The following is a 27240-nucleotide window of genomic DNA, read 5'->3' as shown; positions in this document are numbered from 1 at the left end:
CGCCGAGATGGCGCCACTGCCCAAAAGCGAAACTCTGTCTCAAAAAAAAAAAAAAAAGAAAAGTGTCTATTACTAGAATGGCTCAAAGGTGTTGCAAATTTAAAGTTAAATAAAATAAACTGACATCTGGTCTAATCTAAGCCTGTGGTTACATTTTTTCTGATTATGAAGATGTCTAAATTCTTAATCCTGACTCTCAAAACCATCGAGACTGACTCCAAGCAGGCTTTATGATATTTCCCTATTAAACCATCACCTGGCCTTGAGTCTTTTTCTCTGTGTGTCTCACTCCTACTCTTTTCCTTCCAGGGGATGCTCTCCCACCACTCTTCTTCATTCCCATGAATCTTGATCATACAGGCCAAAGGTATACTTCCCCACTCTAGCCATTTATTGAACACTGATACCATCAGATATTCTTTCACAAATGCTTATAATTTCTTAAGCCATATTACAAATTTTTGTGGGAGAAGATCATGCCTTATGTCTCTGCATTTGTAACAGTACGAAGCATATACAGAACCAAGCACATATGTAACCTTTAGTTAAATATCTCTACACTGCCACAGTGCTAAGCAGGGTCTAATTTGATATAGGTACTTCATTAGACATTATTCATTTAACTAGTAACCTAGAGGGAAAGACTGATAGTGAAGATTTTATGAAATCGATAAGATTTTCTTTATAATCCACTGATTATTCTTTTGATTAATCTGGCCCCACAGGTCTATAAAACACTTAGCAGTAACTCAAAGCACGATATTTTGATCCTTCTATATAGAATCTTCAAGGATTCCACATACAGAAGAGTTCTCTTTTAAATAAATCATAGAAAACATTAAGTCCTGCTATCGAAGCATATACCCAAAGCTGTCAAATATGGCAGAATTATGATAATCCTCCTTAAAGCTATCTCCCCAAAGTAACAAATCTTCCAAATACTTTCTGACATGCAACATTCCATCTAACTAGTATGCTGCAATAGCTCACAGACACTTGTTTAACATCTGTGGAATACTTCTGAAGTTAAAGTTAACAGGCAGCAATTTGGCAAGATCAATGAGATGTACATTATTCACTTATCTCCTTGACAGATCTTTAGGACAGAAACAGATATTTTGGAACTGTGCTCTAAACATTTGATTTTAAAAGTGAAGGAAAGGATCATTATTAATATTCAGTTGGATCTATCCACATAAGCAACAGAATTAGCTTCCTTGCTAGATTGTAACCATTGAGAATGCAGGGACAAGGACCATATATCTCCAACTGTATCCCTAGCACCTAGAATACTGCCTGGCATTAGCAGACTCACAAGAAATATTTCCAGAAGAAATGAATAAATGAATGAATAAAGTATTTTTTAAACAAAAGAGTAGGGTCCAGACTTTTCTATTCATCAAAAGACATGCATAGAAGTCCCAAAAACCACTTGGGTTATTGCCATTCCACCAAGAGGTGGAGATTCCTTGAGAGCTAATTCCTTCCCTGTCACCTGGAGAAGGATGGTTTTACAGCCTGACGCTTCCAAGGTATTGTTGGAGGCACGGATACCTCTAGTTAAGACAGTTTGCTTTCATCAAGAGGTGAGAAGGGCCTCAGAATAAGTTCCTTCTCCTTCGCCCCTCTTCACAACATATCAGGAGAAAGGATAACCTGGAAACTGACTAACAATTTAAATAGAATCCTAAGCAATGGTCAAAAGTTCCTAGGATTATTAGCTTTGTAATACTGCCTGGATTTTCAGCCTGTGCTGAACTTAAAAAACAACTTTACATGATAATTTCATATGGAAATTTAAGGTTAATCTCACGTACTTTTTATCTTTCTTGTCAATGAACACTAATAAAATTTAAGTTTCTTGCAATATTCCATTCTCTCATGCCTACATACTATTTGGTGATTTCTATGCCATCTCTTCCCAACAGTCTTTCCATTCCCAGTCCTTTCCTTAGGGTCCTCTGGAATGCTTAGTCCACTCAGAAGAAGCTACTCTGCAATTTCAACCTAATTCAAAATAGCCTTCTTCAGAGGGCATGGCTTTCCCTGGAACCTTCCCTAGCAGGAGTTCCTTATTCCTTTCCTTTATACATATTTATGGGCAACTACTTTGGCCAGTGTGCTCGTTTTCCCATATAAGGGGGGACCTGGAGTCAATGTCTTCATTCTCTTAGTTTCTTCCACAGGAAAAATACATAACAAGCAGACTGACAGCAAACTTCTACCAACAAAAGGGGCCAAAAGACAAGGGAATCATGTTTTAACAAGTAACAATCAGCTTACCATTTCCTACCCAACTAAACAATCATTTAAGTATGGGGGCAAAATAAAGCCATTGAAGATAAAAAAGGGTGTTTTAAGCATGTACAGAGCTGTAGGAAAAAATGACATTAGGCCAAGAAGCAAAGTTTAAATACTTATAAATGCTTTTTTTTTTTTTGAGATGGAGTCTCGCCCTGTCCCCCAGGCTGACAGTGCAATGGCGCGATCTTGGCTCACTGCAACCTCTGCCTCCCAGGTTCTAGCGACTCTCCTGCCTCAGCCTCCCAAGTAGCTGGGATTATAGGCGTGCACCACCACACCTGGCTAGTTTTTTTTTTTTTTTTTTTTTTTTTGTATTTTTGTATTTTTAGTAGAGACAGGGTTTCACCATGTTGGTCAGGCTGGTCTCGAACTCCTGACCTTTGGTGACCCACCTGCCTTGGCCTCCCAAAGTGCTAGGATTACAGGCGTGAGCCACCATACCCAGCCAAATACTTACCAATTTTAAAAACTTTAAGTCATGGATGTATATCAAAAAAAGATAGCAACTGAAATAGTACAAAGAGAATACAGGACTTACAAACTAGCAGAGGAAAAAGAAATGAAGAAAATGCAATCGATCTAATACAACATAAAAAAGGAGGAGAAAAAGCAAATTAAAAAGCACAGTAAATTTAAAACACAAGATAAGACAGCATATACAGTATCAGTAATTAAATCCATATAAATTAATCAATTAAAATACACAGAGCCTCTCTGATTACAAAGAAAATCAAGAGAAAACCAAATATAAAATAAAAAGTTGAAAGTAAAGGACTGGAAAATAATTTACCAATTATACATTTTAATTATAAATTATAATAATTTAAATTATTATAATTATTTAATTATGAGCTTTGTGTGTCAATATTAATATCAGATTTTAAAAGACTTTAAGAGAAATAACTCTCTGACTTATATACATATAAAAACAAAAGACTGAATTGTGAATTACATTAGTGTGCTCATGCTACAGCTTACCCTCAGCCTATAAAGTTACAGACTCATTATTTTAAAATATACCAGTAATTCCAGGGATGGCTATGATCAAATACTTAAGAAGATACATATGGCAGGACCACAATTCCTGTATCTTGGTAATTTGTTATAAGGAGAAGAATGAAGAGAGTATAACACTCTGACGAGTGCAGGAATAGCTTCCGAATTTGCTGACCCACATGGATTAAAGCATTCTCAACCACAGTATTTTGTCATATAAAACAGATTTCCCCACCAAGGTTTCATAATAAAGCAGCTATGGGCACCATATATAAGTAGTTTTAAATGACCAAATCCTTCCACTCTAAAGACAAGAAAATTAAACACAATATACTGTTTATACTACAGTTATTTTATATAGGAAGGGAAAATATTATTTTTTAATCTACTATAGTTTATTATTGACTTAAAAATAAAACATGGGCCGGGTATGGTGGCTCACCTGAGGTCAGGAGTTCAAGACCACCCTGGCCAACACAATGAAATCCCGTCTCTATTAAAAATACAAAAATTAGATGGGCGTGGTGGTGCACATCTGTAGTCCCAGCTACTTGGGAGACTGAGGCAAGGAGAATCACTTGAACCCAGAAGGAGGCTGCAGTGAGCCGAGATCGCACCACCGCACTCCAGACTGGGCAACACAGTGAGATTCCATCTCAAAAACAAACAAACAAACAAAAACAAACAAACAAAAAAAACATGAAGTAACTGAAAATCTGATTTTCAAAGAGAAGACATACTAGGATACTTTAAGACTATGAGTTTTAGTGTGAAAGTAGTATGTCTGTTCCTTTAAGTGAATTAAATTTAAAATATAATTTAAAAAAATAGTTCAATTGCAGTAAATGTTACTTTATAAACTGGAGGTTGATACTTATAAAGACTTGAATGCCATTTTTAAACCTAAAAATTACAATACAAAACCTTTCATTTGCTGAAATTGCCATGATCTGAAGTGCCATTTACTTAATGCTTCACAGATGTATGATGCCAAGTTGTTAGTCAAATTGGAAAGTATATTTAGTCAGAAAAAAAGAAATCTTCCAAAACATGTTTTCCTATATTTTACTGACATTTACATGGGATACTATGAAATGTGTCATTTATTTGCACTTTATAATCTATAAATGAAGCTCTCCCTTTCTTTTTCCAAATCAAATATGCTGTTATTGTGACCACATAATAGCTTTTCATTTGAAGACACCATTGTTTCTATAATCCCTCAGACCATGGTCATGTGCTACTTTGTCATATTTTTAACTGGACTTTTCATCACACTTTCTTCTTTGACCTTTACCCTGAGAGCCTTAGTCATAACTGAAACTTCGCTGTAAGGATGTTTTGCTACACAATCGAGCTCACTATTATGAGTCATTATACACTTTTAATAAGCTGATGTGCAGTGATATGAAAGTACTAATTTTACCACAAGGTTACTAGTGTTACTAGAGCATGTACTAATAAATCTGGCTAACACTGAATACATGCCACAGTAGGAGGGTAGACAAAAATGGAAGAGACCACTGATATGTTCCTTTGTGGTAATATGAGTATACATAAAGGAAAAGGTTGGTATCCATAATTAATATTGGGGGTCTTTAAATGTCATGACTACTATTAGAGTCCGTTATGGATCAAATGCAATCAGAAATACTAGTGTAAATATGATTAGGAAACTGGAAATTAAAATGGAAATAATAAGAAAAATTGAATTTTTATGATTAAAAGTACAGTAAATAATTAACATAGCATTCTGTATATTACCAGCACCCTTTAAGACCTCTTAATGTTATTAATTGCAAAACAGTAGAAGGTAGGAAAATCTTTTATAGGCTCCTCACAATGTAGAGGTTGTTTCTATAGCAGTTACAAATACACATATATTAAATCCACCAATTTCTAAGAAACAGATCCTGTCATACTTTAGTACATCTATAACACAAATCTCTTATGCGTATAATTAAGCAAAGTTAAATGGTTACTTACAGAAACTTAGCTGTCGACTTTCACAGAATTCTGCATATTGAGCTGAATCCATAATTCGAGTTTGTCTTTCTGCTCTCTAATAGATAAAAAGACACAACATTTTTTAAAGCAAATAGACTATTATATATGTTTTCACAGCTTAAACTTAGAATTGACCATTTTCCTTTCCTTATGCCAGGTGAACAGGGTAGTACTACCACATAGATCATGATACATAAAATTACGATAACACTAGTTGTGAAGCTGGTGTCTTTTGGAAGTAAAGTTTAAATACTACTTTCTGCTCCTTTGTTATTGAAACCAAAACTAAAGGACCTCATGTCTAAATTTTCTAACTTGTATCATCCTTTTAAAGAAAAAGAAAATGATGAAGGAATAATAAACCAAGCAGAAAAACTGTTACAAATATTACTGTCAATCTGCTTTAAAGCTGTGATCTTCAATGTTAAACAAGAATCGGCGAATGGAATCCATATATTATTCCCTTTCAGTTAGAATCTGGGGCCACAGTTGACAAATCCATATTTTAGATTGCAAGAAAATAAAGAAAAAGGTAAACACAATACAGATCCTTTAATCTGAGTCCAGGTATGATTCATTTAGTATAGTTTCATTTGTGGAGTTTTTGATTCAGTATAGCAGATGTTTACTGCTTCACTGTCCCACAAGAGGTAGGATAATTATAATTCATCCATAGTTTGGTGGGAAGGAATATGACCACTTCCGCTTCCTTGGTAAAGAAAGCATTTTGAAATGAGACAGGCTGGTACTTCTTGGAATGAATTTCTGCCCAGCGAAGAAAAAAAAAAATCTCAGATTTAATTTTTTTTTTTTTTTTCTGTTGTGGAAGAACTTTCAGCAAGTTATCTTTACCATCGTTGTTGGAGCACATAAGTACCATTTCTTCTAATGTCTGTGGATGTTTTGTATTTTTGAAACAGAAATTATTCTTTTTTCTTTTATTTGTGTGAGTAGTCAATTCCAATGATACATCAGTTGATGGAATGAATAATGGTGTACTAACTGGAGCTTAATAGAGAATACAGACGGGGCAGTGGGAGTTAAGATAAAAATTACTAGTCACTACTGTGGTTCCTTCTAAGACCACTGACTGCTTTTCCCCTTCCTCATTTTCCGCCTCCCTTTTTTCTTTCCCTCCCTCTCTCCCTTCCTTCATTCCTTACCTCCCACACATCCACATACTCACAAACATACATATATGCAGGCACAAACGCAAGTTTCTCTTGGTTATTTACCCACTAGGTTCAAGTATCCTTTTTGGGCATGTACAAACATTTAAAAAATATATATATATAAGATATATATGTATGTGTATATACATAAGGTATATATGTGTAATATATATACACACACATATAAAGATAAATACATAAATTATATATGTACACAAATATACACACAAATTTATCTTTTTTTATATATACACAAATACACATATATGTATATATGTATGTACATATCTTCTTGTGTATGTGTTAGAAATACCACGGTCTCAGCTGGGTGTGGTGGCTCACACCTGTAATCCCAGCACTTGGGAGGCCTAGGCAGGTGGATCACTTGAAGGCAGCAGTTTGAGACCAGCCTGGCCAACATGGCAAAACCCTGTCTCTACTAAAAATACAAAAATAAACTGGACGTGGTGGCACGGGCCTGTAATCCCAGCTACTTGGGAAGCTGAGGCAGGAGAATTGCTTGAGCCTGGGAGGTGGAGGTTGCAGTGAGCTGAGATCACGCCACCGCACTCCAGCCTGGGTGACAGAGTGAGACTCTGTCTCAAAAAACAAACAAACAAACAAACAGACAAACAGAAAACCACGTCTCCTTAAGAGTATATTATTGGGTTATTTTTTATTTACTTGGAAGTATTTTTTGATATATAAATGCATGATCTAGTTTTAGCCCTCTTTCTAATGTATCTGACACATGACTCAATAAATGTTTCCTGATGAAAATAGGAGCAAGAAAGGGAGAATTTATTTATATGTTTTGAACATTACAAAAAAGTTGCAGCTGGGTGTGGTGGCTCATGTCTATAATCCCAGCACTTTGGGAGGCTGAGGCAGGTGGATTACGAGGTCAGGAGATTGAGACCATTCTGGCTAACATGGTGAAACCTGTCTCTACTAAAAATATAAAACATTAGCCGGGCGCAGTTGCATGTGGCTGTAGTCCCAGCTACTTGGGAGGCTGAAGCAGGAGAATCGCTTGAACTCAAGAGGCAGAGGTTGCAGTGAGCCAAGATCGTGCCACTGCACTCCACCCTGGGCAACAGAGGGAGACTCCGTTTCAAAAAAAAAAAGCTCATGTGTTTATTTAAATAAACTCTCTAAGACTGATAATACTATCATGAATTTGTATCTATGTACGTATGTTTGTATATTATATACCTGCTTGTCTATGTCTCACTGTAGCAGGAACCACTCAGGTTTGAATTTCTAGCTCCTAGGAAAATATCTGACACATGATAAATAAGCAATAAACATTTGTTGGATGAAAAAATACTACCATTTTATTCCACAGGGCAAATGACTATGCCCATAATGGAACTAGATCAAGAATGATTATCTAATGATTCCTACATACCATCTTTGCTACTCTCCAGCTTGGTAGCCTCCTCTACCCAATATATGGCTAGAGAGAAAGGACCTGGATAACCATGGAAAAAGAACGTTCCTAAAGGAATTCTTAACACCAACTTTTTCTTCCACCAAGTTGTACAACCAAGATTTGGCGGCCCTTGCATATATGCTTACATAGCTGATGTATTGGCAATAAGTGTTTCTAGAAATGAGAGTTAGGAAAATTTATCGTCAGAGGTTAAGGTTGCCAGAATTGCCAGCTACAATATTTCAAAGATAACCATAAACATCTGAAAGACTAAATTATTATGGCTAGCTTCATTCCTTTCAGATACCCTCTCCAATGCCTATTCTCTTTTCTTCATTAAGCATCCTAGTTCTTTTTTAATTCCTCCAGCATCGAAGCAGTAAACTTTGATCTGAGGAGCCCCACAAATCTGACCCTAGGGTATATATAAGAAGTCATTTATCCTGTGCCTAGCACACAGGAAACACTCCAAGCAAAGCAGCTGACTCAACAGCAAAGACTTACAGAAAATACAAAATCATGGCTTAGAGATAGAAGGCAGCTTAAAGTTTATCTTGTTCAAACCTTTTCAATTCAAAGATAAGGAAATTGAGGCTTAGAGAAGTGATTTGTCAAAGGTTGACTAAATTAGAATTAAAGCCCAGGACTCCCAATTCCTAAGTCAGCCTATTTTCATTATAAAAAGCTGTCTTCAACTAATGGTAACTTTTTATTCCAATGTTTTCCTTTGGGATGCTCTAAGTTTCATATATTGTCTTACTAAAACATGTCATGTAGCCCCTACAATTAACATGCTCAAACTATTCATAAGAAAAAGAAATTTGCTGACCCTGGGTCAGCAAATAATGTACAACCTGGGGGTAATCTAATGCAGAGTGCAGAAACTGTAGTGTATCTGATAGTGCAAGCACGTCACAGGTGTGTAAAGATACTGCTTCCATTCACTCTCTGGATGCTGAACAAGGCTGAGGCAGAACCCCTAGGCTGGTATCTGCTACCAGCTGCCTTGTCCATTTACTTTGGGGGTGATAAAAATATTATCATTTTCTATGTGAGCTATGATGTGAGAATGACTGGAAGCACTGTACTAATACTAATGTCCTTGAATATTACATGATAGAACATATGAATGCTATACACAGCATGGTCAAGGGAGTTCATGAAATCAGAGAATCTTTGAGCTATATATGCACTGACTTGGATTTGAGGATGATGAAGATGATTTGGATATGCTTATCACCTAATTTTTGCTTATTCCTCTTTCTTTCCCCGAATTGTTTAAAAACAAAACAAAACAAAAAAAGGAACAAATTTTGGCTGATGATGAAGATGATTTGGATATGCTTATCACCTAATTTTTGTTTATTCCTCTCTTCCCCCTGAATTGTTTCAAAAATACAAAAAAAAAAAAAAAAAAAAAGGAAGAAATCTTGGCCATATGATCCAAATAATTCAACATCTGAGTATTATATTTTCTCCTGTCCTTCCACTATCATCTTAAATACTGAGAAAGGGAGTAAGTATCTAACTTTCATGAACTGTATGTTCTCTAAATACAGGAACTGTGCTGCTCTTCTAGAGTGCTGAGGCAATGCTGTGCTTGGATTTGCCTGGGCCTCACTAGCTGAAACAAGGGACAGACAAATGGATGGACTGAGACAAAAGAAATGCATTTAAGTACGTGTTGACTGGCCTAAGACCAGAAACGTTAAGAATTAGGATCAAATTGTAATCCAATTTTACAAATCCCAGAGAGATGAGGCAGTTTTTAAGACAAAAATCCATTAAAAAAATCAACACAGTGGTCAAATATTAAATAAGTGTGGCTCTTATTTACTGTGGTGCCCTAATTCTACCTTCTCGTCTGCCTCTATTCAGATCACCCATTCTGATCCATACTAAAGTATACATTGGCAGTCCTTTTCTACTCCTTTAAGAAATCTGTGGAAAAAGATTCAAGGGGACAATATCATAAGCCTAGTAAAACATCATGATCAGAATAATGCTCACTCTTTGAGATGGTTTTATTTTTAAAATGAACATAATTATTTTTTATTTTTATTTTTAAAATGAAGCTAATAAAACTGCTTACTCTTTGAGATGGTTTTATAAAATAAAATTTATAAAATGTTTATATTTATATACATATTTAAAATATTTATAAAATAAACCGTCTCAATAAAGAGTAAGCAATTTTATTAGTTCCATTTTACAAATGAAGACACTGATTTAGAGAACTTAAAGGAAAACTTTAAAAGCATACAGCTAATAAAGAGGCAAAACTAGAAGTAAAAGTTGGGTCCTAAATACCTACTCTAAGGTACACAAAGTTTCTCAGAAAAGACTTACTATTCTAGATCATATTAATTGTAATGAAGTTTGTACTCCCTTCAGGCTCTAGTTTCTTTTGAACTAAATATTACAATGCAAACTTAATTTTAAAAGAGTTACTTTGGCTAGTCTGTACAGTCATTAAACTAGAATAAAAAATACATCATATCATTGTCAAAGGCACTGAAAACACAAATCTCTGAAATAAAAGTCACTGAATAATCACAGATGATTTATCATGGCTTTTCTGAACATTCTCAAATTACACAATGCTCTCCTATCTCAGACTGCCACATGAATGTAAGGTCATCTTTGGATTAGTCATACTCTTGTATCTGCAAGTCCAGCTTGTCTTCTGCTTAATCTGTCAATTCCACCCACTCCCTGGTTTCTTTAGGTGTCAACAACAGCATTCTTGAACATTCATAAAATATGCAACAAACATACTTAGAGGATTTTCAGAAATTACATCTTACTAGTATTACAATATAGCTAAGTATTATAACACAGGAGCAAATATGGAGAAACTACTTGTGAAAGAATTATTCCTAAAGTTTCCCAAATACTCAACAGTATTTTAAAATTTAATTGAAATAGCTTTTTAAAAAGGTAAAACAGAATAGTTGGTGACTAGTTGCTCTTCTCACTACCAGAAAGTTACAGCTTTTTCTTGTTATTGTAAAACATACAGAGGAGGCAGACTTTTAGGCTAGATGAACTCACTTTCTGCGTCCTACTTAAATGAAAACAGAAGTGCTAATATCCCTACAGATACAGTGCCTAGTATAATTTGTTCGTTCAATATCGTGAATACAACAAACTCTTGGTACATATTTGTTAATCTGAATTTTCAGTGAAAAGTTTTCACTTCAATTAATGTGAAGTTGATTATGTCTTTGAAAAATACTTTCAGTACGGACAATCATCATTTGCCCTGTCTGTACCACTTTGAGGTGTGAGGCTGGATTACTTATGCAGCATACTGTTCTATTTAAATTCTGTGTGCTTTCATTGAAGCATTTTTAAAGGTTATGGAAGCTATGTGCTGGCATATCTCTTGGCAGCTTCTCAAGGCACATGGCATTTAACTTTCTTCAGCAACACAAAAACACAGAACATAACTTTCAAACCAAGATGAGAGTATCTGCTCTCACTTCTACTTCAAGTTTGTTTTTAATTTCTTTTTTGAGACAGGGAATTGCTTTGTCACTCAGGCTGGTGTGCAGTGACACCATCATGGCTGACTTCAGCCTCCACCTCCCCAGTTTAAGTGAGCCTCCTGCCTCAGCCTCCTGAGTAGCTGGGACTACAGGTGTGTGCCATCAGGCCTGGCGAATTTTTTATTCTTATTTTTACAGAGATGAGATCTCTATAAAATTGCCCAGGCTGGTCATGAATTGCTGGCCTCAAGTGATCCTCCTGCCTCGGCCTCCCAAAGTGCTGGGATTACAGGCATGAGCCACTGCACCTGACCAAAAAAACTGTTTTTAAATCTTATTCTGATTACTCTTAAAAGTCTTACAATTGAAATGCAGAGTGCTTTTTGCATGGAAAAGGCAAAATGCTTTTACCAAAACGGTAATCTACCAACAATCTCATGTTCAACAGGCACTGGTTGTTGAACTTGAAAACTTCAAATGGAGTGGTTGGCAGCAGCATTCAGCAATGTGGCAATGTGTAAATTATGAAATGTATATGCATGTTTATATATGTATAATGTGGTCTGCTTGCAGAAGGATAATATTAACAAGTCAGTAAATACCATAGAATGTCGAAGAAACCATATCTCCAACTCACCGTAGGTAAGGAAGCTGAGGTCGGTCCAGAAAAGTTAAAGGATTTACTGGGACGGTTGCAGAGGCAATCCAGTACCCCAGTGAGTGCTCATTCTGCTTGCTGGGTGAGTTTGTAATTTGGTAGACTCCTTTCCCAAAAGCCAAGTAAGCCTCCCTCAAAACACATGGTAAAGTACCCTTTCTTTTTACTCCACTGCAAGTCATCATTTTGGGCCTAGGGTATTGCAACAGCTTCCTAGCTTTCACAGACCTTTCCTCTCCCAACCTATCCTGCATACTAGCATTTTAAATAAAAACATGGAGAAAAGGCCCTTGTACATTGCAAGACTCACTGTAGTAGGCTCTCCTGTATTCCCACACCACTTTCTTTTCTCTGACTCAAAAACAAATGGCTCTAAACTAATCACTGCATTAAATTTAAGCTCAACTGTCTGGCTTCTAAATACAGACATAATCTGGACCATTCTACCTCAGCACACATTGTTCTCACTAAAACCAAATTCATTCTTTGTTTTTAGTTAAGTCACCGTTTGTCACATGTGCCATGTACTGCTGCCACCCTGCCACTCCCCCACTACTGTGCTGGTCACTCCTCCCCATCTCCATGGTCATTTAAATCACTCCCTTTCTTCAAGGTCTTGCATAGGTCCCACCTCCTCTGGGAAGTTTGTGTAGTTTACAGTGATTTCTCTCTTCTAAAATTATTTGTTCTTCTAGATAGTATTGTACCACTTCCTGAACTTTTCTATGTGTGCTACTTTTGTCTCTCCTCAAAGAGTAGCTGTGGGAATGTATTAGTGGAAAAATCAAATTTATACTAGAATGTATGTACCTTAATTTCATTTATGTTTGAACACACACACACATATGCACATGTGTATGCCTGCAAATACACGGAAAAAGTCTGGAAGCAAATATATTATACTTTTGATAGTATTTATCTCTGGAGGTGAAATTATATGTAACTTTAACTTTTAAGTTACACATTTCAATAATTTTTTTTTTACAGTGAATTACAAACAGAAAAAGAGTTTCAAAAGTAAAGAAATCTTCTTTCCTCTTGAGCTAATTTTGCTTGACTTACAGGAAGTCATTAACTGTGCACACATAAAAATAATCAAAGCACTTACCCAAGGGGCAGAAAATCACAGAGAAACAGCAAAAGCTTGAATATATACTTTTAGAAAGAAAAAAATCAAAAACAAAAACACACATAGATACAGAGAAAATCACAGAGAAACAGCAAAGGCTTGAATATATGCTTTTAGAAAAAAAAAATCAAAAAACAGAAACACACATACACACACAAAGGAGAATGTCATGCAATAATATTTAAGGGACCAACTCAGAATCCTGATTGATGCAGTAGAAACCGAAAGTTCACTTAGGTTTGACCTGTAATTTTCACTGAATTATATCGACTTGAATAGAAATGCAGTATATTTTCTATATCACAGCCTTAAAAAACAGGTTTCCAGTGGTGCTAATTTGTTTCCCCAGAGTGGCACGCATAATATACCAATTTTATGTGTCCAAGGTACTAAGAATGTCTTACAGTAATTATATGAAGTTTCCTAAAGAGCTGTAGACCCTAGAATATTCAAAGTATTTAAAAGAAATTTTGTGCTGAAAGTGAGTAATCCTCAGCCAGTACAAAGCATCAGTGCTTGAGAAATGCACAAAAAGATATTCGTGCTACTACGACATAATAGAGTTGTTTCAAAATACTGAATTCAGTTTTTTTGATCTATATTCTATGGGTCTAAATATATTAATTAATGTCAACATAGGACCTTTACCTTTTTAATACATTTTAAACCACCAAGAGTGGGCATTAATTTGTTATATAAGGAAACATATAGTCATTAAAATCAAAGTAATAGATTTAAAAACGTTTTAATGCCCATTAAAAAATTTTAATCTAAATGTATTAAGCCAGTAATGGGGAAAAACCATATGTAATAAAATATTTCCCGTCTTGGGATAAAATGTGTGCTAAGAAAATTATCATTTTTAAAATAACCTAGTGCCATACAACCTAATTCCCTGTCAAGTTGTAAATCCCAGTGTTTAGTGTTAGTACCAGTTTTTGCTAGTGTTTCCCTGAAGTTGTAAATATGCTCTGGAATAACTCAGTTGGCAAATAACATAAAAAGCCATGTGAGTTTCTGCCCAAACTATTTCTTTTAAGTAACAGAACACTGACTTTTTGTTTTCCTGATTAAGGACGTCACAATCCCCCCTCACCCTTTTTTTTTTTGGTGGTTTTTATTTGGCTGTATATAAAAAAGTGAACATACTAGTTTAATATGTGTAAAATCTTTAGGCATTCTGAATAACATTCCTAAAAATTCTCAGAGGTTTACATAATATCTAGATGAGCTGATAGGCTTTATAGCAGAGCAGACATACAGGGATACGGTTAAATATTTTGGTCATTTTGGATAAAACTTTAGAATACTGCCTGAAAAATATAAAAGCCATTAATGCATAAAATTTAGTTCATACTTCCTCTTTAATCTTGAGTTAGAACTGCAGATCTTTCCATCTTGATTTAGGAAAGATCACATTCTCAAGTAGTCACATATGCACACTTTATGGAGTCTGGCTTTACTTACATAGAATAAAAGTATAGCATCTTTAAGGTAAAATCTTGTGAAAGGGGAAGCCTGTAAGTGCAGCATGGCTCTCACATCGTCCCCAAGGATACACAGAACTCTGTAAAGAACAAGGGAGCCCTGCTTGAAATCTCCCTTTGTTGCTACTATGTGATTTATCTTAGTTTTTTCAATAAGGACTTTTTCTAAACATGTGAAAATAAAAATTTTTATCACAGATTAATTCATCAGTTAATTCCCACTAAGCAAGTTCCATCAGCTCTATCTTTAAAATGTAACTAAAATAAACCACTTTCATCATCTTCTACTGTCACTGATACTACTCTAGTCCAAGCCACTATCATCAACTCTCCTCTGGATTACTGTATTAGTCTATTCTCATGCTGCTATAAAGGACTGCCTGAGATTGGGTAATTTATAAAGGAAAGAAGTTTGACTGACTCACATTTCCAGAGAACTGGGGAGGCCTCAGGAAACTTACAATCATGACGGAAGGGGAAGCAAACACATCCCTTTTCAAATGATGGTAGGAAGGAGAAGTGCCAAGCAAAACGAGGAAAAGCCCCTTATAAAAACATCAGATCTCCTGAGAACTCACTCAGTATGATGAAAACAGAAGCATGGGGGTAACTGCCCCCATGATTCAATTACCTCCCAATGGGTCCCTCCCATGACACATGGGGATTATGGGAACTACAATTCAAGATGAGATTTGAGTGGGGACACAGCCAAACCATAATTCCACCTTGGCTCCTCCCAGATCTCATGTCCTCACATTTCAAAACCAATCATGCCTTCCCAACATCCCCCAAAGTCTTAACTCATTCCAGCATTAACCCAAAAGTCCAAGTCCAAAGTTTCACCTGAGACAAGGCAAGTCCCTTCCACTTATGAGTCTGTAAAATCAAAGACAAGTTAGTTACTTCCTAGATACAGTGGTGGTACAGGCATTGGGTAATACACCCACTCCAGATGGGAGAAAGTGGCCAAAATGAAGGGGTTACAGGCCCCACATAAGTCCAAAATCCAGTGGGGCAATCAAATCTTTTTGTGTGTGTGTGGGTATTTTTATGATTTTATTTTAAAATCATTTTAGATTTTCTAAAAATTTGCAAGAATTGTACAAAGGTAATTTGTGCCTTTACCTAAATTCCCTAATTGTTAGAAATTGCCTTATTTCCTCTGCCTATGGAGATATATTTTTAAATTATCCACTTTAAATAACATACATTTTTAAAATTGAGTACTTCTTATTATAAAAACCCATTTTTTAAAAATTATACTTTATGTTCTAGGGTACATGTGCATAGCATGCAGGTTTGTTACGTATGTATACATGTGCCATGTTGGTGTGCTGCACCTATTAACTCGTCATTTACATTAGGTATATCTCCTAATGCTATCCCCCACTCTTTCCCCGACCACACAACAGGCCCCAGTGTGTGATGTTCCCCTTCCTGTGTCCAAGTGTTCTCATTGTTCAATTCCCACCTACGAGTGAGAAAATGCGGTGTTTGGTTTTCTGTTATTGTGGTAGTTTTCTGATAATGATGGTTTCCAGCTGCATCCATGTCCCTACAAAGGACACGAACTCATCCTTTTTTATGACTGCATAGTATTCCATGGTGTATATGTGCCACATTTTCTTAATCCAGTCTGTCATTGATGGACATTTAGGTTAGTTCCAAGTCTTTGCTATTGTGAATAGTGCCACAATAAACATACGCGTGCATGTGACTTTATAGCAGCATGATTTATAATCCTTTGGGTATATACTCAGTAATGGGATGGCTGGGTCAAATGGTATTTCTAGTTCTAGATCCTTGAGGAATAGCCACACTGTCTTCCACAACGGTTGAACTAGTTTACAGTCCCACCAACAGCATAAAAGTGTTCCTATTTCTCCACATCCTCTCCAGCACCTGTTGTTTCCTGACTTTTTAATGATCACCATTCTAACTGGTGTGACATGGTATCTCATTGTGGTTTTGATTTGCATTTCTCTGATGGCGACTGATGACGAGCATTTTTTCATGTGCCTGTTGACTGCATAAATGTCTTCTTTTGAGAAGTATCTGTTCATATCCTTTGCTCACTTTTTGATGGGGTTGTTTTTTTCTTGTAAATTTGTTTGATTATGTTTATTGATTTGCGTATATTGAACCAAATATTTGTAGGTTCTGGATATAAGGACTTTGTCAGATGAGTAGATTGCAAAAATTTTCTCCCATTCTGTAGGTTGCCTGTTCACTCTGATGGTAGTTTCTTTTGCTGTGAAGAAGCTCTTTAGTTTAATTAGATCCCATTTGTCAATTTTGGCTTTTGTTGCCATTGATTTTGGTGTTTTAGACATGAAGTCTTGGCCCGTGCCTATGTCCTGAATGGTATTGCCTAGGTTTTCTTCTAGGGTTTTTATGGTTTATAGGTCTAACATTTAATCTCTAATCCATCTTGAATTATTTTTTGTATAAGGTGTAAGGAAGGGATCCAGTTTCAGCTTTCTACTTATGGCTAGTCAGTTTTCCCAGCACCATTTATTAAATAGGGAATCCTTTCCCCATTTCTTGCTTTGTCATGTTTGTCAAAGATCAGATGGTTGTAGATGTGTGGTATTATTTCTGAGGGCTCTGTTCTGTTTCATTCGTCCATATCTCTGTTTTGGTACCAGTACCATGCTGTTTTGGTTACTGTAGCCTTGTAGTATAGTTTGAAGTCAGGTAGCATGATGCCTCCAGCTTTGTTCTTTTGGCTAAGGATTGTCTTGGCAATGCGGGCTCTTTTTTGGTTCCATATGAACTTTAAAGTAGTTTTTTCCAATTCTGTGAAGAAAGTCATTGGTAGCTTGATGGGGATGTCATTGAATCTATAAATTACCTTGGGCAGTATGGCCATTTTCATGATATTGATTCTTCCTATCCATGAGCATGGAATGTTCTTCCATTTGTTTGTGGTCCTCTTTTATTTCACTAAGCAGTGGTTTGTAGTTCTCCTTGAAGAGGTCCTTCACATCCCCTGTAAGTTGGATTCCTAGGTATCTTATTCTCTTTGAAGCAATTGTGAATAGGAGTTCACTTATGATTTGGCTCTCTGTTTGTTTGTCACTGGTGTATAAGAACGCTTTGATTTTTGCACATTGATTTTGTATCCTGAGACGTTGCTGAAGTTGCTTATCAGCTTAAGGAGATTTTAGGCTGAGATGATGGGGTTTTCTAAATATACAATCATGTCATCTGCAAAGAGGGACAATTTGACTTTCTCTTTTCCTAACTGAATACCCTTTATTTCTTTCTCTTGCCTGATTGCCCTGGCCAGAACTTCCAACACTATGTTGAATAGGAGTGGTGAGAGAGGACATCCCTGTCTTGTGCCAGTTTTCAAGGGGAATGCTTCCAGATTTTGCCCATTCAGTATAATAGGCTGTGGGTTTGTCATAAATAGCTCTTATTATTTTGAGATACGTTCCATCAATACCAAATATATTGAGAGAGTTTACCATGAAGGGCTGTTGAATTCTTTCAAAGGCTTTTTCTGAATCTATTGAGAAAATCATGTGGTTTTTGTCTTTGGTTCTGTTTATATGCCGGATTACGTTTATTGATTTGCGTATATTGAACCAGCCTTGCATCCCAGGGATGAAGCCCACTTGATCGTGGTGGATAAGTTTTTTGATGTGCTGCTGGATTCGGTTTGCCAGTATTTTATTGAGGATTTCTACATCGATGTTCATCAGGGATATTGGTCTAAAATTCTCTTTTTTTGTTGTGTCTCTGCCAGGCTTTGGTATCAGGATGATGTGGGCCTCATAAAATGAGTTAGGGAGGATTCCCTCTTTTTCTATTGATTGGAATAGTTTCAGAAGGAATGCTACCAGCTCCTCCTTGTACCTCTGGTAGAATTTGGCTCTGAGTCTGTCTGGTCCTGGACTTTCCTTGGTTCATAGGCTATTAATTATTGCTTCAATTTCAGAGCCTATTATTGGTCTATTCAGGGATTCATCTCCTTCCTGGTTTAGTCTTGGGAGAATGTATGTGTTCAGGAATTTATCCATTTCTTCCAGGTTTTTCTAATTTATTTGCAGAGAGGTGTTATAGTATTCTCTGATGGTAGTTTGTATTTCTGTGCGGTCGGTGGTAAATCTCCTTTATCATTTTTTATTGTGTCTATTTGATTCTCCTCTCTTTTCTTCTTTATTAGTCTTGCTAGTGGTCTATCAATTTTGCTGATCTTTTCAAAAAACCAGCTCCTGGATTCATTGATTTTTTGAAGGGTTTTTTTTTTTGTCTCTATCTCTTTCAGTTCTGCTCTGATCTTCGTTATTTCTTGCCTTCTGCTAGCTTTTGAATGTGTTTGGTCTTGCTTCTCTAGTTCTTTTAATTGTGATGTTAGGGTGTCAGTTTTAGATCTTTCCTGCTTTCTCTTGTGGGCATTTAGTGCTATAAATTTCCCTCTACACACTGCTTTAAATGTATCCCAGAGATTCTGGTATGTTGTATCTTGTTCTCATTGGTTTCAAAAAACATCTTTATTTCTGCCTTCATTTTGTTATGTACCATTCAGGAGTAGTACCATTCAGGAGTAGGCATTCAGGAGCAGGTTGTTCAGTTTCCATGTAGTTGAGTGGTTTTGAGTGATTTTCTTAATCCTGAGTTCTAGTTTGATTGCACTGTGGTCTGGGAGACAGTTTGTTATAATTTCTGTTCATTTACATTTGCTGAGGAGTGCTTTACTTCCAACTATGTGGTCAATTTTGGAATAAGTGCGATGTGGTGCTGAGAAGAATGTATATTCTGTTGATTTTGGGTGGAGAATTCTGTAGATGTTTGTTAGGTCCACTTGATGCAGAGTTGGGCTCAATTCCTGGATATCCTTGTTAACTTTCTGTCTCGTTGATCTCTCTAATGTTGACAGTGGGGTGTTAAAGTCTCCCATTATTATTGTATGGGAGTCTAAATCTCGTTGTAAGTCTCTAAGGGCTTGCTTTATGAATCTGGGTGCTCCTGTCTTGCATTCATATATATTTTGGATAGTTAGCTCTTCTTGTTGAATTGATCCCTTTACCATTATGTAATGGCCTTCTTTGTCTGTTTTGATCTTTGTTGGCTTAAAGTCTGTTTTATCAGAGACTAGGATTACAACCCCTGTCTTTTTTTGTTTTCCATTTGCTTAGTAGATCTTCCTCCATTCCTTTATTTTGAGCCTATGTGTGTCTCTGCATGTGAGATGGGTCTCCTGAATACAGCAAACTGATGGGTCTTGACTCTTTATCCAATTTGCCAGTCTGTGTCCTTTAATTGGACCATTTAGTCCATTTATATTTAAGGTTAATATTGTTATGTGTGAACTTGATCCTGTCATTACGATATTAGCTGGTTATTTTGCTCGTTAGTTGATGCAGTTTCTTCCTAGCATCGATGGACTTTACATTTTGACATGTTTTTGCAATGGCTGGTACCTGTTGTTCCTTTCCATGTTTAGTGCTTCCTTCAGGATCTCTTGTAGTGCAGGCCTGGTGGTGACAAAGTCTCTAAGCATTTGCTTGTCTGTAAAGGATTTTATTTCTCCTTCACTTATGAAACTAAGTTTGGCTGGGTATCCAATTCTGGGTTGAAAATTCTTTTCTTTAAGAATGTTGAATATTGGCCCCCACTCTCTTCTGGCTTGTATAGTTTGTGCCGAGAGATAACGCTGTTAGTCTGATGGGCTTCCCTTTGTGGGTAACCTGAACTTTCTCTCTGGCTGCCCTTAAGATTTTTTCCTTCATTTTAACTTTGGTGAATCTGACAATTATGTGTTTTGGACTTGCTCTTCTCGAGGAGTATCTTTGTGGCGTTCTCTTTATTTCCTAAATTTGAATGTTGGCCTGCCTTGCTAGGTTGGGGAAATTCTCCTGAATAATATGCTGAAGTGTGTTTTCCAACTTCGTTCCACTCTCCCCGCCACTTTCAAGTACAACAATCAGACGTGGATTTGGTCTTTTCACATAGTCCTATATTTCTAGGAGGCTTTCTCCATCTCTTTTTACTCTTTTTTCTCTACACTTCTCTTTTCACTTCATTTCCTTCATTTCATCTTTAATCACTGATACCCTTTCCTCCAGTTGATCTAGGTGGTTACTGAAGCTTGTGCATTTGTCGTGTAGTTCTCGTGTCATGGTTTTCAGCTCTATCGGGTCCTTTAAGGACTTCTCTACATTGGTTATTCTAGTTAGCCATTCATCAAATCTTTTTTCAAGGTTTTTCAAGGTTTCTTTGCTTTGGGTCTGAACTTCCTCCTTTAGCTCAGAGAGGTTTGATCATCTGAAGCCTTCTTCTCAACTCGTCAAAGTCATTCTCCATCCAGCTGTGTTCCATTGCTGGCGAGGAGCTGCAATACTTTGGAGGGGGAGAGGCGCTCTGATTTTTAGAATTTTCAGCTTTTCTGCACTGCTTTTTCCCCATCTTTGTGGTTTTATCTACCGTTGGTCTTTGATGATGGTGACGTACAGATGGGGTTTTGGTGTGGATGTCCTTTCTGTTTCTTAGTTTTCCTTCTAACAGTCAGGATCCTCAGCTGCAGGTCTGTTGGAGTTTGCTCGAGGTCCACTCCAGACCCTGTTTGCCTGGGTATCAGCAGCGGAGGCTGCAGAAGAGTGAATATTGCTGAGCTGAAATTGTTCCTGCCTAGTCATTCCTCTGGAAGCTTCGTCTCAGAGCGGTACTCGGGCATGTGAGGTGTGAGGTGTCAGTCTGCCCCTAGTTGGGGATGTCTCCCAGTTAGGCTACTCGGGAGTCAAGGACCCACTTGAGCAGGCAGTCTGTCCGTTTTCAGATCTCAAACTCCATGCTGGGAGAACCACTACTCCACAATCAAATCTTAAAACTCCAAAATGATCTCCTTTGACTCCACATCTCATATCCTGGTCGCACTGATGCCAGAGAGGTGGGCTCCCAGGGCCTTTGGCAGTTACACCCCTGTGGTTTTGTGGGGCACAGCTCCCTTCCCAGCTGCTTTCGTGGGCTGGCGTTGAGTATCTGTGGCTTTTCCAGGAACACAGTGCAAGCTGTCAGTGGATCTACCATTGTGGGATCTGGAGAAGGGTGGCCCTGTTACAGCTCTACTAGGCAGTGCCCCAGTGGGGACTCTGTGTGTGGGCTCCAACCCCACATTTCCTTTTTGCACTGCCCTAGCAGAGGTTTTCCAGGAGGGCTCTGCCACTGAAACACACCCCTGCCTGGATATCCAGGTATTTCCATTTATCCTCTGAAGTCTAGATGGAGGTTCCCAAACCTCAATTCTAGACTTCTTGCCTCCCACAGACTCAATACCATGTGGAAACTGCCAAGGTTTGGGACTTGCACCCTCTGAAGCCACAACTCTTTTAGCCATGCTGGGACACAGGGCACCAAGTTCCAAAACTGCACAAAGCAGCAAGGCCCTGGGCCTGACCCATGAAACCATTTTTTCCTCCTACGCCTCCGGGCCTGTGATGGGAGGGGTTGCTGTGAAGACCTCTGACATGCCCTGGAGACATTTTCCCCTGTTTTCTTGTCAATTAACATTTCACTCCTCATTATTTATACAAATTTCTGCAGCAGGCTTGAGTTTCTTCTCAGAAAATGGGTTTATCTTTTGTATCACACTGTGAGGCTGCAAATTTTCCAAAGTTTTATGCTCTGGTTCCCTTTTAAACATAAGTTCTAATTCCAAACTGTATCTTTGTAAATACATAAAACTGAATACTTTTTACAGCACCCAAGGCACCTCCTGAATGACTTGGTTAAAAATTTCTTCTGCTATATACCCTAAATCATTTCTCTCAAGTTCAAAGTTCCACAGACCTCTAGGGCGGGGGCAAAATGCTGCCAGTCTCTTTGCTAAAACACAGCAAGAGTCACCATTATTTCAGTTCCCAACAACTTCCTCATCTCCATCTGGGACCACCTTAGCCTGGACTTCATTGTTTACATTACTATCCGCATTTTGGTCAAAGCCATTCAGCAAGTCTGTATGAAGTTCCAAACTTTCCCACATCTTCCTGTCTTCTTCTGAGCCCTCCAAGTATCTCTAGGAAGTTCCAGACTTTCCCACATTCTCCTGTCTTCTTCTGAGGCCTCCAACCTGTTCCATCCTTGGCCTGTTACTAAGTTCCAAAGTCACTTCCACATTTTCAGGTATTTTTACAGCAGCACCCCACTACCTGGTACCAATTTCCTGTATTAGTCCGTTTCACACCGCTAATAAAGACATACCAGAGACTGGGTAATTTATAAAGGAAAACGGTTTAATTGACTCACAGTTCTGCAGGGCTGGGGAGGTCTCAGGAAACTTACAATTATGGCAGAAGGGTAAACAAACACATCCTTCTTCACATGGTGGCAGCAAACAGAAAATTGAGCAAAAGAGGAGAAGCCCCTCATAAAACCATCAGATTTCCTGAGAAGTCACTCACTACCATGAAAACAGCATGGAGGTAACTGCCCCCATAACTCAATAACCTTCCACCAGGTCCCTCCCACAACATGTGAGGATTATGGGAACTACAATTCAAGATTAGATTTGGGTGGGGATACAGCCAAACTGTATCAATTACTGTAATAGACTCCTAATAAGTCTTCCTGCTGTGGCTCACATATATTAGGTAACTTGTCCAAGGTTGCTAAGCAATGTGTGCTGCAATCTGAAATGAGGTCTGTCTTACTCTAGAGTTTATGCTCTTTTTACTACAGAAGGGGTTTGGCTATGTGTGTATATGCTGGGCAGGGTAGGTATATGTGAACATTTGAAAATATGTATTTGTGTGTATATGTTCATATATACATATGTTTGTATATATAAATATACATATGTCTGTATAAATATACATACACATATGCATAACGTGTGTATATAAATATATGTGTGTGTGTGTGTGTAATTTAATAGATATCTTATGGAACCCTTATAAATGAAGGTGATAAAACCTGACATGCTTTGATAGAGGTGAGGAAAGAAGACTTAGAATCCTCCAATATTCTTTTTTTTTGCAAAGTACTTCTCAATGAAATACCAAAAACTGCAAGACACAACTGGAAAACTGCTGTACTATACTACATTGCCTTCCCTTCAAGGAGTAAGCACTGTGCTTCTGGTTTCAAAACAGAGTCCATTTCACAGAAAGATCATGGTACCAAAGGAAAAAGTAACTCCCATACACCATACAAAGTGACCTTTTAAAAATGCAAATCATGCTGTGTCATTTCTATCAAAACCCTCCTTGGTCCTGACATCATGGTCTGTTGCAAAAATGACAGGCTATCTATAGAGCACTTAGGAAAAAGTGCTCCTAAAACAGACCAGAACAAATGTTGCTATATTTAACTTTCCTGAGCCAATACAATAAGATCTCTCCTCACCTCTGATAAAAATTCTATACCCTATGTGAAAGCTACCCTATTGCTGCCAGAAATGTTAATGAGTAGTGGAGATAACTGTCTCAATGATATATTAAGATGACCAGTTTATTGGGAGGCTGAGGCGGGTGGATCACCTGAGGTCAGGAGTTCGAGACCAGCCTGATCAACATGGTGAAACCCCATCTCTACTAAAAATACAAAAATTAGCTGGGCATGGTGGTGGGTGCCTGTAATCCCAGCTACTAGGGAGGCTGAGGCAGGGGAATCACTTGAACCCAGGAGGCAGAGGTTGCAGTGAGCAGAGATCGGGCCACTGCACTCTAGCCTGAGCGACACAGCAAGACTCTGAAACAAACAAACAAACAAACAAACAAACAAACAAACAAACAAACAAAATGACCCGTTTATAGCTTTTACTATCTGTAATTTATGTTCTTAGTTTCACTCTCCCAGTTTATAAAATATCTTAAAAGTTGACTCTTTATATAGAAAACCATAAGTATTCTAACTAACGAACTAAGTTGGGCCTAAATGCCCATCAACCAACCACTGAATAAAGAAAATGTGGTACATATACCATGGAATACTACTCAGCCACAAAAATGAATGAAATAATGGCATTTGTAGCAAGCTGGATGGAGTTGGAGATCATTATTCTAAGTCAATTAACTCAGGAATGAAAAACTAATTATTTTACGTTTTCACTTATAAGTAGGAACTAAGCTATGAGGATGCAAAGGCATAAGAATGATAATAAGGAACTCTGGAGACTTGGTGGGAAGGGTGGGAGAGGGGTGAGGGATAAAAGAGTACACTCAGGTACAGTGTACACTGCTTGGGTGACAGGTGCACCAAAATCTCAGAAATCACCACTAAAGAACTTATCTACATAACCAAAAACCACCTGTTTCCCAAACACTACTGGGAAAAAAAATTGAAATGTCAATATACTTGGAAAGAGTCCTATTAATAATATAAACATCAAGTTAATTCTGATTTTTGATAAGCAGAATAAGTAAAATGATGAGCTCATTGTTAAAAAAAAAAGAAAATATGAAAAAAAAACCCAAAAAACTGAAGTTGAGTACGTCATGCTCCAGTAAGGAAACAATGCCACCAGTGTGGGAAAAAATTCTCGAGGAAAAATAGGCTTTTATAACTGGATAGCATTTAAGATTAGAAACAAAACAAATAAAATTAAATTATTTATTCCTCTAAATGGAACGTTCTTAATCATCTTAATGCTAAAATTTCCTTTAATTGGCTGAGTTGTTTTCACGAGTCAGAAATGAGCAAGTCCATCAATAGAAATCTGTCAGAGACTGATCTAAGCTAGAAGCATGAGTTAACATAAAACAAAAGGAAGAAAATTTTTTATTGAGAATGCCAAGATTTAGTCACTAAAAAAAGGAGAAAATGATAGTCCTTACCAAGTATGACTATCACGAGGATACAAGAATAATCACAGCAATCAAAAATGCTTTGCTTCAGATGCAGTAAATGCAAATTTCTAAATACTTAAGAAAAAGCCGAAATGTCTACACATTTGGAAAATTAGTGTCTTTTTTTTTTTTTTTCCTTGAGACAGAGTCTCACTCTGTCGCCAGGCTGGAGTGCAGAGGCGCAATCTTGGCTCACTGCAATCTCTGCCTCCTGGGCTCAAGAGATTCTCCTGCCTCAGCCTCCCAAATAGCTGGGAATACAGGTGACCACCACCATGCCTGGCTAATTTTTTGTATTTTTAGTAGAGATGGGGTTTCACCATGTTGGCCAGGCTGGTTTCAAACTCCTGACCTCAAGTGATCTGCCCGCTTCGGCCTCCCAAAGTGCTAGGATTACAGGCATGAGGCACTGCGCCCAGCCATATTTTGAATTCTTATCTGAAAAGTCTACTTACCTAAATTAAAAATATTTTTTAAAAACAGAAATAATCTTTAAAATAATTGTGGGTGTGAAAATCTTTGAATTATAAAGTCTTGCAGGGACTTTTCTATTGAAGAAGCCCTAGCTATGCTTAGTTCAGTATAGGTATTTCAAGTAGCCTGAACACAATGACTGTCCCCTGAGCCTCAAAGAATGCAGAAGAGCAAACTCTTCTGCAATCATAAGTGCAAAATCTGTAATTATGGTTATTTAACAAAATGGTTTCTGTTAAGATATTTGATGATGAAATTTCCATTCTCTTAGATGTCAGTGCCCAAATTTTATTCAGGCTTTACTCATGAGTAAATGTATTATAACTGTTATTTGATTAAACGTCAGTGGCCACTAGGCCTAGTTCATAAGCAAGAAGCTTAGAGAAGGCAAGCCACAGAGGGTGTGGAATGGATTACAAAGAAAGATGATGAAAGGAGAATTGTTTTTGCAACTTGGTCATGTGAGGCAGTGTTTTACCTTAAATAAAGTAACCACAAAAGCTTTAAAGAAGCAAAGGACTAATTGGCAGCAAGAGGAAGTGAAGATCAGTAAAATGGGTGAAGTCAAGTAAGGAAGAATCACAGCATAGAACATCAGTATTTTAAAATTTTATGTGTACTGCCTTATTTACATGTTTATCCACTCAACAACTGTGTCAGGTAGAAAGATAAGCTATTATTACATTTCCATTTATAGAAGAAGAAACTGAAACTTACTGACTTTCTGGATTTTTTAAAGATCTTTTTTTTTTTTTTGAAGTAATTTTAAATTTACAGAAAAATTTCAAAAATAGTACAGAGAGTTCCTGTATACTCTTCACCCCACCCTGCCACCCTACATGCATCGTATCTGATCTCACAAGCTAAACTGGGTCAGGTTTGTTTAGTACTTGGATGAGAGTTTTGTGGTTTTCATCAATAGCAAAATATATTGCTAGAAAGAGTTTTAAGATTCCTATTCCAAAATCAGTGCTCTTTCTACTATACTACTGACTTCTACAACAAAATTCCTTATTCAGATATAAACTTTTCTATCTGATCAAGTAAAATTATGCAGAGCACACCTGACATTACTACTACACGTTACAACTTTAGAGATGTATAAAATTTTCAATAATCTAAAAAATTCTACATGAAATGCTCTGTAGTGGCCCTGAGAAGAAACTGGTTTTGCTTTTATAGAATTGAAAACCCTCAGATTGAGCTACATGCAGTTTTCATAAGATCTAGAAATGTATTCGAAAATGAATACATTGTTTGATGAAATATAAGTGGACGAATGTCATGGAATTAT

At 37.2% G+C, this 27240-nt stretch overlaps 1 protein-coding gene across 1 annotated transcript in view; it reads right to left on the bottom strand.

The window, feature by feature from the left end:
* LOC113225056 (transcription initiation protein SPT3 homolog) overlaps nucleotides 1–5426 on the bottom strand; it is a 108025-nt gene extending 102599 nt beyond the window's left edge. The window contains exon 1 of the mRNA XM_026455477.1: nucleotides 5287–5426. Coding sequence (XP_026311262.1) covers nucleotides 5287–5338 — 52 coding nt within the window. The 5' untranslated portion in view covers nucleotides 5339–5426. The remainder of the gene's footprint in view (nucleotides 1–5286) is intronic.
* Between the last annotated feature and the right edge of the window lie 21814 nt (nucleotides 5427–27240).

This window comes from Piliocolobus tephrosceles, chromosome 5 (assembly GCF_002776525.5).
Source record: "Piliocolobus tephrosceles isolate RC106 chromosome 5, ASM277652v3, whole genome shotgun sequence".
NCBI lineage: Eukaryota > Metazoa > Chordata > Mammalia > Primates > Cercopithecidae > Piliocolobus > Piliocolobus tephrosceles.
This window is presented reverse-complemented; position numbering and strand designations above follow the sequence as displayed.